The 13,884-nt window shown below is 44.1% G+C and overlaps 8 protein-coding genes across 8 annotated transcripts; 1 reads left to right on the forward strand and 7 right to left on the reverse strand.

Moving 5' to 3' along the window:
• Window positions 1-111: 111 nt before the first annotated feature.
• On the reverse strand, window positions 112-1,927 carry BYT42DRAFT_490753 (uncharacterized protein; the record flags this gene model as incomplete). Its single annotated transcript, XM_051564026.1, has 5 exons — window positions 112-372; window positions 438-785; window positions 853-902; window positions 977-1,784; window positions 1,874-1,927. The coding sequence occupies 5 exons, from the start codon at window positions 1,925-1,927 to the stop codon at window positions 112-114; spliced, it is 1,521 nt and encodes a 506-aa protein (XP_051427667.1).
• Window positions 1,928-1,975: 48 nt separating this feature from the next.
• On the reverse strand, window positions 1,976-2,672 carry BYT42DRAFT_205879 (uncharacterized protein). Its single transcript, XM_051562541.1, has 4 exons — window positions 2,632-2,672; window positions 2,409-2,560; window positions 2,237-2,345; window positions 1,976-2,087 (listed from the first exon to the last, which is right to left on the reverse strand). The coding sequence occupies exons 2-4, from the start codon at window positions 2,505-2,507 to the stop codon at window positions 2,008-2,010; spliced, it is 288 nt and encodes a 95-aa protein (XP_051427668.1). The 5' UTR covers window positions 2,508-2,560; window positions 2,632-2,672; the 3' UTR covers window positions 1,976-2,007.
• Window positions 2,538-3,093, reverse strand: BYT42DRAFT_557846 (uncharacterized protein). The gene is made up of 2 exons (XM_051566945.1): window positions 2,746-3,093; window positions 2,538-2,679 (listed from the first exon to the last, which is right to left on the reverse strand). Exons 1-2 carry the CDS (start codon window positions 2,864-2,866, stop codon window positions 2,624-2,626), a joined length of 177 nt encoding a protein of 58 aa, XP_051427669.1. The 5' UTR covers window positions 2,867-3,093; the 3' UTR covers window positions 2,538-2,623.
• A 64-nt stretch (window positions 3,094-3,157) lies between these two features.
• On the reverse strand, window positions 3,158-4,901 carry BYT42DRAFT_557848 (ribonuclease H-like domain-containing protein). Its single transcript, XM_051566946.1, has 8 exons — window positions 4,731-4,901; window positions 4,594-4,646; window positions 4,380-4,533; window positions 4,178-4,314; window positions 3,891-4,099; window positions 3,730-3,828; window positions 3,526-3,657; window positions 3,158-3,462 (listed from the first exon to the last, which is right to left on the reverse strand). Exons 1-8 carry the CDS (start codon window positions 4,850-4,852, stop codon window positions 3,340-3,342), a joined length of 1,029 nt encoding a protein of 342 aa, XP_051427670.1. The 5' UTR covers window positions 4,853-4,901; the 3' UTR covers window positions 3,158-3,339.
• Window position 4,902: 1 nt separating this feature from the next.
• BYT42DRAFT_527401 (uncharacterized protein) lies at window positions 4,903-7,272 on the reverse strand. The gene is made up of 7 exons (XM_051565360.1): window positions 7,185-7,272; window positions 7,053-7,116; window positions 6,393-6,954; window positions 6,065-6,251; window positions 5,607-5,909; window positions 5,263-5,493; window positions 4,903-5,181 (listed from the first exon to the last, which is right to left on the reverse strand). The coding sequence occupies exons 1-7, from the start codon at window positions 7,218-7,220 to the stop codon at window positions 4,978-4,980; spliced, it is 1,587 nt and encodes a 528-aa protein (XP_051427671.1). The 5' UTR covers window positions 7,221-7,272; the 3' UTR covers window positions 4,903-4,977.
• Window positions 7,273-8,089: 817 nt separating this feature from the next.
• BYT42DRAFT_543236 (uncharacterized protein) lies at window positions 8,090-9,773 on the reverse strand (the record flags this gene model as incomplete). The annotated part of the gene is made up of 8 exons (XM_051565669.1): window positions 8,090-8,119; window positions 8,208-8,968; window positions 9,044-9,142; window positions 9,208-9,264; window positions 9,342-9,355; window positions 9,423-9,555; window positions 9,621-9,662; window positions 9,728-9,773. The coding sequence occupies 8 exons, from the start codon at window positions 9,771-9,773 to the stop codon at window positions 8,090-8,092; spliced, it is 1,182 nt and encodes a 393-aa protein (XP_051427672.1).
• Window positions 9,774-10,548: 775 nt separating this feature from the next.
• On the reverse strand, window positions 10,549-11,340 carry BYT42DRAFT_592087 (uncharacterized protein; the record flags this gene model as incomplete). The annotated part of the gene is made up of 4 exons (XM_051570591.1): window positions 10,549-10,614; window positions 10,692-10,797; window positions 10,910-11,033; window positions 11,247-11,340. The coding sequence occupies 4 exons, from the start codon at window positions 11,338-11,340 to the stop codon at window positions 10,549-10,551; spliced, it is 390 nt and encodes a 129-aa protein (XP_051427673.1).
• Window positions 11,341-12,247: 907 nt separating this feature from the next.
• Window positions 12,248-13,884, forward strand: BYT42DRAFT_602495 (uncharacterized protein; the record flags this gene model as incomplete). The annotated part of the gene is made up of 2 exons (XM_051571051.1): window positions 12,248-12,385; window positions 12,461-13,884. The coding sequence occupies 2 exons, from the start codon at window positions 12,248-12,250 to the stop codon at window positions 13,790-13,792; spliced, it is 1,470 nt and encodes a 489-aa protein (XP_051427674.1). The 3' UTR covers window positions 13,793-13,884.

Below are 13,884 nucleotides of genomic sequence, written 5' to 3' on the forward strand. Positions count from 1 at the left end.
TGTTCCATAGTGAATGACTTTTTTGTAGGGGATACGAATTGGACGATATTGCACTGGTGGATCTTTCTGTGACGTGAAATTGACGGATCAAAAATGACTTTATTCGAGCTTTTACAAATGATACATGTTTCCAAGGTTATGTTCTTTAATGTATTCACCGCCATATTCTTCATACTCCTTTTTCGTAATCGCATGTTGTTGGTACGACGGTAGTGTGGTGAAAAGCGAAGCCCCCTTCCATGCATCCAATTGCGGATCTTTCGCGGTCCGTACCTGGATCCCCGAACCTACCGGGGAAATCGATCGCATGGCAGCCATCAAGCGATCGGCCAAACCGGGCAAATGACTGAATCCTCCAGTGAGGAAAATGGTCTGGTAAAAAAAAAAAGGATGAATTTCATGTGAATCTCTCCAGGAAAAAATTATCGATAGTGTACCTTGATGATGGGTTTCCGGCTGTCTGGATCAAATGTCTTCACTATATCACTGACTGTTTCCACAAGACCTGCTTGATCGAGACCGATGATCGTAGGCTGGAACAGGGCCTCGCTTACACGTACACGTTCAACATTGACGTGGAGTTGATGCATTTGTCCGACATCCGAAGGGTCGTAGGGTGGATACTGACCACGAGCTAACAAGTGAATCAGTGTGTTCGTCGGAGAAGACGCTGCCTCGTAAGAATCACTAGGCAAGAAATTCGGATCGTATTGTAACAAGAGTGATTCGTAATGATTCAAGGTTGATAGATCCTCCTCTTCATCGTCCGACTCATCCTCACGGCTCTAGATACACACAACCACAGGTAAGCGGAAATCAACGATGTATGCATTTCACAAACAAGGCACTTACAATTTCACGATAGATCATCCAATCTTCATCATCTGCACCAAAAGTGTCCTCTATATCTCGACTCGTCAACGACTAATGTACACATACAACTATGTTCAGACCAAATGAGGATGTGCTAGTTTACCTTCTTGACCTTTTCTTCTGCGTTTGGAGGTGGGGCTGTCACTGGCGAGGTTGGCAATGGATCGCATACGCATTTGTGAAGCGCGACTTCGTCGATCGCTCAGCTCAGCGGCTAATCGTTTTCGTTTCTTGATCTTGTCGATGACGGCTTGGCGTTTTTCTTTGATTTCCTCCACCCATTTCTCCGGTTCTCGTAGTCGTTTCTCTTCTTCCAATCGTGCTTGCTCGGCTTCTTGTGCTTTCGCTTCCTCCTTTGCTTTTTTCGCTCGTTGTCGAGCATCATAGCTGGCCTTTAACAATTTCTGCTTTCGCTTCTCTTTCTTTTCTACTTCGGATAGTTCTTCATCTGGGACGTCCACAAGATGGGTGGCCGGAGGTTCTTTTTCCTCCTGTTCATCAATTCCCAGCTCCTTATTTCGTGCGCGCTGAATGGCGGTATCGATCTGCTTCAATGTGTCATCCAAGTCGGCTTCATCCTTGAAACCGGCTTGTTTGAGTTGGGCCAACCATTCCGCTTTCCTCACCGTCCCCTTGGCGTTCTTCAAAGCCGTAAACGCTTCAAACTGTTGTTCTCGCGCTACCAGCTTCTCTAAACGTGATTTGGCCGCCGCTTCACGTAAGCGCCTTGCATTCTCTTCTTTTTTAGCCGCTTGACGGGCCAATTCCTCTTCTGTTTTCTCCTCAATCACCGGCGCAACAAAAGGGAATTGTATAATGCGATCGATTTCTGAAAAGGTGCTGCGGTCTTCAATTCTCTTCAGTACATCCTGATAATCTTGCGCAACATACACATGATCATGGACGATTTTCTATCCAAGATTTCAGCATTATTTCCGTGCTCTCTTTTCTATCATCCAGGGCGAATTGTCAACGCCAAGCAACTCATTGCATATTTTACCTGTGCTTGGACATTGGTCATTTTGGTAGGGAAAGTGGGATATTTTAGTTGCATCAATTTGAGCATATAATCGGTTGCTTGGGTGCCGCCGTAGGAAATTCGTTTTGTCTTTGCCAAAAGGCCTTTGCCCTTCATTACAGGGATGACATGCGTCGCGGTGTGACCGGCCGAGATGACCATGCCATCCTCGGTTGCGCCGCAATTGGCATAGAAACTGAAAAGTGAGTCGATACCGTAGATCACCGATGGTGCATTGTATCCTTCAAAAAGGAGTTCGGACATCTCTGCAATGATTTTTCACAGAGTTGAGCCAACTGAACATGCTTTTCTACCTTTTCATTTCTTTTGCTTCTTCATACTTACGTTTGCGACTGTAGGAAGGGTTACACGGGGCTTCAGTCATGACAATAGGATGATCAACGCTAGTGCCATCAATTCCCATGGTAAGAAAAATATAGTCTAGAATGGTTTCCTTAAAGAAAACAAAAATTCAGTGATCAATCCACCGTTTTCTTGGCTATTGTTTCGTTCTTACCATGCGATCAAAATCAGATACGATATTGCTATCAAAGGGAGAACGTGCGTTGGATCGTCCGGCCGGATCAGCGTAAGCGTCCATCCCCACCGTGAGCATATTCACGTTGGCTTTGCGATCCTTGTACTTGGATACAATATTATCAAAGATCACTATACAGTCAAGGAACCAGGACAGTCAGCAAGACAATCAATACCGTTCGTTAGTTGCTGCTTTCACGTACGTGACGGTTCGCTTTCGGATGCCCAACCAGCACGACATTGATAAGATCCTACAGCATGGCGTGCTTTAGTCCTAGGTTGACACGAGCAAATGAATCATGATAGGTGTAGGGTACCATTGTCAATGATGATCGGTGTATGCGATCCTCGATATTTCGTCCTGTAGTCGTTGCGAATCTTGTAGTAGGGAGTAGCGTATTCTGGCTCATCGAGATTATAGATAGGAACTGTGGTCATGATTATTTACATAAAGAAGCGTTGCTGAAATTGACAAAAGTGCTTCCTGAGCTTCCAGCAAATGGGTCGACGGCTGCTCTGCAATACCAAGTCACGGTGTTTCAACAAATTTGGCGTCAAGACAAGACAAATACTTTAACAGAGACTCCGTCTTTGTCTTCGATTCGCTCAGCCCGAGATCCACAAATGTTTACAGACAAGGTATTCAACTGTTCAGCATATTTAAAGCATAAATACGAAAATTCAGTGCCTGTATCTTTTTTCTACATTTTTTTGTTTAAATACAAACTACAACAACCCGGCCAACTGTAGAATGAACAGTAATAAGCCAAAAATAATCTTGTTGTTAAGACGTGTTGCGAATGCTTATTGTAAATGCTTATTGTACAATGATATACTGCAAGTCTAGAGTATATGAGGGGGGGAGGATTGGATAAAGTGGCGAAAAAAAAATTGTTAGGTGTCCTGGACAGTTATGGCTTTTGCTTTTTCTTGGGGTGTTGGTCATTCGTTTCCACCGTGGACTTGGGTTTGATCACGGTAATGGTAGCTTTCGGCATGCCTTTGTTATTCGCTGCCGATCGTTCAGTGGTCTTCTGTTGTATCACACTCTGTCAATGTTTTTATTTTTCGCAACATGGCAATGTTGGATGGCTTACCTTATTTACAGTAGTGGGTGCTTTTGGTGGTGGCAGGGTTTCATCCGAGATGTGGATTATATACTTGGGTGGGAGAGGTGCTTTCATTTCATCACGGACGTTTTTGAATACATGGTACAATGCGTATGAGGCCTAATGGAGAAAAAAAAAAGGGTAAGCATACCATCGAACCACGATCCACCAAACAGGCTACTTAATACATACGTATGCGTCGTTGGCCGCATACGCCTGTTGCCTCGGTGTCAGTTCGACTGCGTTCCAGTTACTACATCGCACTTTTCCTTTAGGCATCTGTTGCTCCAACTGTAGTATGGATCAGCTTCAAGATTCGCGTAATATGATCCATCAAGCCATAGCATACTTACAAATAAGGCTGACAAGGCCTGCAAGGATCGTAGATTCGTGGATTGTAGTTTAGTTTTCCCATATTCATGGGCCATGGTACTTAAATCTACCAAACCGTTGGTGATTACACCGTAATCACGATGTAATTTTAACGCGTCGCCTCGAATGCCTACGCCGGTTTTCAGAATAGATCGATCCGCGAGAAATTGGCACAAAACAGGAGGAAGGGCTAAAGTATCATACAACATGTCAGTGGCATAATCCATCAAACGACAGCCAAAAAAAGAAATATCACTGCATCACCCACCTTTTAACCTTCCAATTTGCAATAAAATAATTTTGTTGCTGCTGCAAATTTGGATCAAACTTGTCTTTTTCTCTTTTTCACCTTTTACAAACGTCGGTGGCCATTCCATATCGAACCCAAACGCTTTCTCTCCGGAGCTAGCGATTGGCATCAGCTTTTGTGTGTGTGTGTCTCATGTTGCTTGATTAACCAGTGAGCTTACTTTAGCATATCTTGAATGGCCTCTTCAATGGCATCGTTTTCAGAGACGCATTTCAATACATAGTGAACGGGGTAGGCCAGGGGAGCCAGAGTTTTCATATACTGCTTGAACCTCAGCTTATTGGCCTCTCTCGCTTGCTGCAATGACTCTTCAGCTATTATAGCTTGTGCATTAGAAAATGAGGCCGCCTCCAAAACAAACGATGTCGCATTACTTTCAACCGATGTCATCGTCGTTTCCTTTACGGACACCGATTCCGTTACTTGACTACTGGGGGGAGGGTTTAATACAAGTCATTCGAGTGAGTATTTCAAGGTCCAAGAGGGATGAGGGTGACGTGCCAAAACTCACTCATGAGGGACACTGGTGTAGGTCCTTTTGTTTGCCAAGGGAGCCATGAGTACAGGGGATCGAGATAGAGATTGAATTCGCTGAGCTGTGCCGATGAGTCGCGATGCACAGCGGGTGATCATGACCAACGGAAAGAAAAAGCAAAGAAAAAGATAAGAGTCACATTGATCCACCGGGGCCTTTTTCCAATTTTATTTTATTTTTTTTCTGCTTTTTGCAATGAAGCCAATTTTGATTTTTTATTGTTTTATTTCAAATCGACAAAGTAATCCCATCGACCTTCTTGAAGGCCTTTGGCTGTGTCTTCCAAGAGAATCTCTCGCCGTGATTTCACGTACACGGTCTTATCTAGTACGGCTTGTCTCAGCTGAGCAATCTGTTCACGTTCAAGAGGCTTTTCCAGAAGTTCCGATAATTGTTCGGTCGCCATTTCTAAATCTCGTTGGTTATCCTATTGATTTTTTTTCGCATATATTGTCAGTATTTTCCCTTTTCCAGAGAGTGTCACACAGTAACAAATAAAGAATTTTACCTCAAATAGTTCAGTCTGATTGCCTCGCGCCAAATAAAACGCAAATGCATAAGTCCACTTGAGCGTCGTTCGACATTCCACCGTGACGTCCACGGCTTTCTTTAAAAACTGAACTTCAATCCACGACAAATCACTGGTCAGCTGCATTTCTTCCATTTTCTTCTCCGTCTTTTGATATAGATCTTGGTCCAATTTCGCCGATTGCTCGTGGTTCGCATATCGGTTGTAATACTATCAATAAAACGAGTAAGTAAACCATTTAATCCATTGGAACAATCAACAAACAAATAAAACATTATGATGAAAAAAAAAACAATAATAAAAAACAAAATCGAGGCACTTACATGCAGATATCTTTCTAGACTTGCTCTGGATTGGGTTTGATCCTCTCGTGCTTCGGAACTGCTCTTTTCATCGTATCGGTTACAAGTGTACCAAGAAGTGCCATGTTCGGACCATGGACCCATGCACACCCAGCAGAATTCGTATTTGCATTTTCGACAAGTCATATGATTACAACCGCCATTCTTTTCAATCGTTGAATGACATTTCGGGCATTCTTTGGTATGTGCTGATATCCAATTGGCGGTTTCTGAATCATCCTCGCACTTTTTCAACCATTTTTTAACAAGTATACAAATCGCAGGCTATTGGCCACAAAAACCAAGACAAAAAGAAGAAAAGCAGCGTTAGTAAATGACCATTCCCGCATTTAGCCACTTATCCGATCATATACCACGTGTATAAAAAGGGAATCAGGAGACAAACAAAGAAAGAAAAAGAAAAGAAAAATTCAATCTACCTGATGGTCTTGCAGGCCACACCCGAAGCAGAATTTCCATCCGCAATGACATTGAACGGTGGGTACAATTGATCTCAACGAGGTGCTTGGTATATTACACTCAATAGCGTATTGGCAATCCGGTGCGGGACACCATCGTAGGAAATCATTATCATCGACAAAGGTTCGATTCAATAATTCTCGGTATCTATCATGCCGATAAAGCGAAAACAAGAAAGAAAAAAAATATTGGAGTGAGTATACATGCCTCTCCTGAAGAATGTTTTTTTTTCATAGCCCTTCAGGTTCGACGCAGGATCGGGGAGTGGGGACCCTGTATTGTACATACCTTGTATATGTTGCGTCATCGACCAAGCGTTTCACTGTAGCTCCATTCACAATCACTTGACAGCCATTTTCAGGACACTCGATACGCCTACTTTCACCTTCGCCCTTGATCTTCTGGGTCAGATAATGCTCATAGCATTCCCTGCAGAACCAGTGACCACATGATACACTGACAGTTTCCATATTCTCGTCATCATTGCAGCAAATCTCACACATGAAAGTCCCATCGACTCCAGGAATGTCCTTGGCAAGCAAAATGGATTGATCTTGCCCATTTCCCATGGATATGCCTGCTTGCTTCAGCACTTGATCCGGAGAGTCCATGTATCGTTCCAGTAACTTCTCCTTATTCCATCGGAAATATCGCAATAACACGGCTGCATCTTCTGTTCGCAGACCCAGGATCGTCCCCACTTGGTTAATTTCTTTGTCTTGAAGGTTCTTGAGATTGGACGCATCTTGAATCGTGTAGTCCACCTCATACGCCTTCTTTGGCGGCTTGCCTGCAAAGTCGCTGTCGAACGCCATGTCATCGCCTTCTTCGCCGAGATAGCCTTCGTCATCTAAAAGTGGAAAATAATATGAATGAGTACGTCCATTGAAGCGATCTTGACATGGTGAGTGGGATGCGAAAAGGCGAGGGTGTTGAATCTTTTTTTACCTGTCAAGGAGCTGCCGTAGTCTGAAGCGTCCAGATCGCTGTATTCCTCCATGGTATCTTCCATCTAAGAATCGGGAACATCATAAGAAAACTGAATGAGATTTGTATGACTCTTTAGACAATTAAATTTACCAGATAATCTTCTTCGTATTCACTGTCGCTGGTCATGATGTTGGCAAGCTGTGCTTGAATGATGCAATCCACAAAACTTTCGTACTTGATCGGCAATTAAAAATTTCAGCCCTCATGGTCCAATGATCATCTCCACGCGGAGATTGAATTTTCTCAAGACACTTGGTTGGTGGTGGCTTTTGGCTCTGGCTCTTTTAACTCTGATGTCCAATCGGATAACCTGATTGTTAGATATTTATGGCTACAAATCATTAATATTCTTCAGCAGCTGCAAGTAAAACTCTTGAGTGGCTTTCCATTTTTTTTTTTTTTTTTTAGTTGGAAGTAAACGAAGAAAAAAGTATCTCAATCCTGAGGCAGTGCTGATTTCACTCCTGTCAGGTGAAAAGGGAGTAATTCTAGGAATATGACTCGAGTTTCATAGAACATGGATTTATCAGTGTCCAGCCATTTTAATTGTCTATCAATCATGAGTCTATTCGAAAGTTTTGTACAATAAAGGGATTCTCAAGCTGAAGCTTTCCTACTGTTTATGTCAAGTTCAGAAATTGTTGACGATCACGCCCAGGGCCATGCATACAATGAGTGCGTGAGCAGGCACTGAAAAGCAAAAAATGATAGTATTATTAATGCATGCCATCCGCGCCATTATAGCATTGTAAAAATAGGTTAAAAAACGACTTTTTTTTTGTTCATATCGTATAAAGTATATAAATATTTTAACAACAACTCTTCTACAAGTTCATCATTCAGAGGTTATGGCTGGACGCTAAAAAAGATACAGGGGAAAAGAGAGATTTGGGGAGGTTTATCTACAATGGAAGAGGAAACAAAGGCCGAAAAAAGAAGGAAAGAGTGACAGCATGCCGTCTTTGTAAAAAAAACAGACGTAATGTCCATCAAGTTCAAATCAACTCGACAAAATTGGCAGGAAACTAACAAACACAAGACAAAGAACACCGTTAATTTATTCACTGTAATCACACGCAAGTTACTCATACTGCCTCGTTTTTTTGAACGTACCATGCCCTCGCGTACACCAATGCGACCTGTCCACCAGTCTTGCTGCGTATCTGTTTTCTTGAGAATGGTAATGATGTCTCCTTTTCCAAAAGGTAAATCACCGTCTTGCTCGCCTGCGAATCGGAATAAAGCACGAGCACGAGGAAGAGAATCACTCGTACTGACCGCTCTTTGGTTGTTGCTGTCGTTGAAGTCATTCATCTTTGGTGAGCTTAGAGCTCGACTGCGCGTAGGACTGGCGGTCCACGAATCGAACATCGGTTCCGGTTCGGCACGGGAGTGCCAAAAGGTGCCACCACCACCTGTGGCCTGTTGACGTACGGCGGCGCGGCTAAAGGATTGCTGTCGTGCGCGAGTGGTCGTCGGTGAATGGCCGTCAAATGGATCTGAGGATGCATATGGCGAATCCGCAAACGATTGAGGAGGCGAGCGTCGGTAACTGTCATCAAAGCCGTTGCCGTTTTGCATAAAGTCAAAGCGACCGCCGGCACTGCTGCTATTCCTGAATCGCAGATCCAACGCTTGATACAAGGCGCCGGCTTCCGGAGGGGGAGGAACATTGCCGTTCAACAAGTCTCTGGCTTTGACCTTTCGACGGTACATCTTGGCGTTGGCATCGAACCGTTCTATAATCACCGATCCTTCCAAGGAAACACCGGCAAACAGGCCACGTGTCTTGCTGTAGGAATAAACGGCCGCCACGTTCTTGTAAGAAGCCGTGCCTGATGCTTCTGCATTGCGTCCAACCGGTCCAGCAGCCACTAAAAAATTGGATCGTCGTCAATGAGTGACATTGAACTGCTAAGGAAGGCTAGATCATTAATTAGATACACTACCTGAAATATTGCCGCCAAGCGTAATGCTGCCGTGATGCATAAACGTTTTAACAGCTGCAGTTGTGTTTAATACCATGACCACATCCGTCAGTTCCGCGCCTTGGAAACAAACATTTTAGTTTCAGGTAATCCAATGCTTATCCTGTGTCTCTATTAAGACCTACCTATTTGACCACCGAAACCCATACCACCGGTCATGATGGCCGATGGGGCGGACCAAGCTGAAACACGAATAAAAAGAAAAAGCAGATGGGCGTTAAAAATAGAATGTGGGGGTGCGAACGTTCTGAAAGCTTACATCCATCCGGAAGACTATAAATGTGCATATGTTATTTGTTAGTACCATGAATGTAAAGGGGACTTGGTTTTACCATCCTACCGAGCAATAACAAGTCCCGAACCAGCGCGACCGGAGAAAAGGAAGCCGGCCTTCAACACAGTGAAAATGGCGAGGCCTTTGGCATTGGCGAGAATGCTGTGAGGAATAACTTTATCGATACCATGACCGGGAGCTACATATGTGTGAAGGAGGGTGAATACTTTGTTTCGCGCCAGTTCAGTTTTTCTGCCACATTACCGATAAAACTGTTCAGAATGCGGGCAGCTTTCTTGCATTCCGCTACAGAAAACGGTCAGTCTAGCGTGAGTATACAATGCGTGTTGGTCAATGTATCATGATCTTACAAGCCAAACCGAGAGGAACAGGTGAGTTAATGGTGAAGGGCGACATTGGTAAAGGAAGAAACCCAGGAATGCGAGAAGGTCGCACAGAATCCGAACCGATCCTATTCATTTAGCGCACTGACTCTCAAACACCCCGTCTTGGCCTTCTACAGCAGTCACACGCCTGTCATGTCTTTTGATGCACAAGCCCAATGCGCAGATACATAAAAAAATAAAAGAATCGTACTATTTTACTTCAGGATTTTAAGAGTACGAGTACAAGCACTCAACTGTCTTCAGAAAGCAGATCCACTTGTATCTTGATTTTTCGGCATCAAAATTCGTCAGGGTGGCAACGTCAGAAACTGGTCTGAAACATTTTTTGGCAGTGCCGACCAGAGAAAAAAAATTAGCGCAGTTTTTGCTGCAAAGCCCGGCATATCATGCGGGATCCAAGTTATAGCTACTCAAGCATGGCATTTTGCTGGTAATAATTCAGCATGAACACACGTGCAACTGAATAGTTTCATTATGACCGTGTCTCAATTTGGTGCGAAGAGATCGGTGATCTTTTCTGAACAATGAAATTAACGATCTGCGTCGGGTCAGCAGAAAAAAATAATAATGTCTCTCTCATCTGATTTTCTAGTCCTCCAATAGCTGGACGGACATCTGCAGATAGATTTTATTTATGTGCAGCCCCAGGAATTTGGAATCGATATTGCTTAGCCAAAGAAAGTGGAGCGATTATCACGATGCAAAATTGCAATTTGTAATACAGGAAATAAAAAAGAGCCATTGTTTTTCTTCATTTACTTGATTGGATGAAAAATATACGGGGATTACAATTTCGATTTTTGGGCCAATGCCAGGACTTCCTCGTTCTTTTTAATGAACTCTAGAGCACGCTTTATCCGTTTTGATGTGAGTTCAAAGGATGGAAGAAAAACCGCACTAACAACACGTCTATTGTATTTGTACTTACATCTCTTCCTCCGGCCTTTTCAAACACTTCTTCAAGACGTTGGGCAAGAATGAGATCGCCGCGGACTTTGATCTTGCCCGTCATGTAAGCTTTGACGCCCGTCATGCTTTTTGTTTTGGCACCAACATAAAAAAAGAGAAAGGTATCAGTTGCTATGCATAATGTTGTGGAATGCGTCTCTATTTTCGAGCTTGCCATAGAAAATCGAAATAGTTTACCCTCCTGTAATGAAATTAAGCAGATCATTGTCCTCCACCTGAATTTTCACGGTTCGGACTTTGCCTTTGGCGGATCCACGAGCTAATTCCTCGTCAGCAGTAATCAGCGGTTTCAACTCATTGCCTAATTGTCGTCAATGTTTTTTTAAATATCAGCCATCATGCTCGTTTCAAATCTGATAATAGAATAAATACCCTGCAACAAAAGATACCTATAGACCAATCGCTTAGATTCTTTTATTCGTTCCTCTTGTGAAATGTCATGGTGCATGGGGGCATGGCACTTACCAAGTGGCGGCGGGTTTTCTTCTTTTGGTGACAGTGACAATAAAAAGACCTTTGACGTTGGGCCACAGTGAAGGGTCTTCAGCCAGCTGTCTTTCGAGTTCTGGCAGCATAAGATCGGATATAAGTTGAGGTTTGGTAGTCATTGCGATGGTATCTGCGAATGAACAAAAAAGCGACGCGAAGCAAAGGTTTTCCCTCTTCAGTTGGCTCTCTTTTTTAAGTGGGAAAAAAAAAGTCGCAAAATTTCAAACCATCATCCACTGGGTTTTAAGCATGTGAAAATTCCACCCTTTGCTGGGCTGTTGTTCCCCATCAATTTTCCATGGCGACAAGACGAGGGGTTTTGCAAAAAGATGACCAACGATTGCCTTTTAAAGAACAATGTAGAGGAAAAACAAACTTCCCATTGGCATATTCAGATTTCATCGGCAGTAATAATATCGAGCGATCCACATGCATATCGAAAAATCTCAAATTCACAGTCTACATCGTGGCGTTCCTTGTCATGCTCAATATATTTGAATGGTTATTTCCATCGAAAGATTTGCAATGCATAAACGCAGTTTTTCTAATTTTATTTTTCCTTTTTACTTCCTCTGACTATTGGTAAAATGGTGCATTATAAGCTTGGTTCCTCTCAGGCATTGTGGCCCTTCAGTCTACCAGTATCGGATGCCCAAATCACCGTTTAAACCATAAAAAAAGGGGTGGACTAACCGCATCGTCATGCAGCAGTGTAACTCAGTGTTAATGCAAGTGTGTACCATAGCAACTCACTATGACAATGAGATGGATAGCCGTTGTTGGTGATACATATCGTGAAACGTCTAATCTTAGGACAAGAGATGATCATCTCCCAAAACTTGTGCGTATATCCGATGCAATACGGCATACACAAGGGCAAAAGAGCTGAATGAACAATCGCACTGATCAGCATGAAAAAAAAAAAAAAACCAGTGTAAAGAATAATGGACCTATGGCATCCAAGAGAGATTCTATAAATATAAGAAGCCGATGAGGGCCACTTTTGAGAGACCACATCATTCAACTATGACTCTTAGTGAGAATCAGCAATCAACTACCGGTGCTTCATCATCTTCCTCCCAAGTAGAAGTTTCAGCGTTGCGTCCGTTATCAATCCGACCCAATGCATGTCTCAAATGTCTTTTGTGTTTTACATGCGGCCAGGTAAATGAGTGCTCCCACGAAAATGATATAGCAATGAAAAAAAAGAGATAAAACTAATACACAAATTCATCACAGCGCTATGGGACGCCAGAATGCAAGTGCATACCCGATCATCCGCGACGTGGCAGTCATCTACCTCCACACGCCATTGACTCACGGACCACTCCACTTTGGAAACTTAATAATCCAGAAGACTATTGGTTTACCATTGCTTGGCTTCGACAAAATGCTCATGAACGGTATCTGGATGAACACGCATACGTGGAAATCGATCGAGCCACCGGCGGACTCGATGAGACGCAGGAGCATCGCGAAGTCTCACTCTGCAAAGCAGATTACAGCGCCCTTGCCCGTGCGCGAAGAAATCACTTTCAATCTCTTGGTCTATCCGTTCCTTCGCTCAGCCGAAGTGCACGATTCACGCCTGGTCTTCCCGTCCCTCTAATGCCGGAGGCACTGGTGGAAATCGGAGATGTGGTCCGCGGTTCTTTGTCCACGACCGTGACTGAACATGATTCCGCAGACAACACGGCAGAGATGCCGGACGAATCATTGGACCCGCAATCTGCAACCGACCCAGGGACTCCACAGGCAATCGAACCCATAAATAGATCAATGACGGAAGAGGCCTCAGTGTACTCTCTATCAAGCGAACAAGAAAACACCGGCCCCTCCACCCAGGAAACGACCAACGAAGCTCACGTATGGCTGCAAATGTCACAAGGCGATGCATCCGTTCTTCCGCTGGCCCTGCGCATGATGGAGAGTAGCAGTAGCCATAGCACCACGATGGCTTCCACTATACCCACTCACCAACGAATGATGTTTGCTCCGCCATGGCCAGCCTCGCTGTATATGCAACGGTTTGCTTTTGGTAGTCTGCCTTCACGCGAAAGCGAACTGTCCCCGGCCAATCCAAACCCCCAACGCGTTTTCAATCCCATGGAGCAGCATGCTCTGATGCGGCCTTCCTTGCCGCAACAAGAAGTTGTGGTTCTGAGTAGCAGCAGCAGTGATGATCATAGTACCGATGCATGCACCACCTCGTCGTCGGCCTCAGATAATGATACGCACCTTGTCATCTCGGTGTTCAACATCACCCCACGCATGGGACGATCGTCACGTAATGCGCTCTGCCTTGTTCCACTGCCTCCGTTGCACGGTTACAACTACCGTAACCTGATTCGACGCATGGAAATTGACAGCCGGTTTACGTTTGCCGACTTGACAGATGAACTTAGCATGCGTTACGCTATCGGACCGAATCTTGGTCGCAAACTGGTATTCACCAACAGTGCCATGAACCGTCAGTTTCCTCGTTGTCAAGCCATCCGTCACACGGTGCGCATGCCTGTGGATGGCCACGTCCGCCTATATGTAGGCATAGAAAATGTGCAAACCATGTAACTTCATCCCCGCACCTTGCCGCAAACACCACACAGTGTGTACGTTACGTTACGTTACGTAAAGGGCGAACAGTGGACTCCAAAAAACAAATG

The sequence above is a fragment of the Radiomyces spectabilis genome, assembly GCF_025331425.1.
Source record: "Radiomyces spectabilis strain NRRL 2753 chromosome Unknown BYT42scaffold_2, whole genome shotgun sequence".
Taxonomy (NCBI): Eukaryota; Fungi; Mucoromycota; class Mucoromycetes; order Mucorales; family Radiomycetaceae; genus Radiomyces; species Radiomyces spectabilis.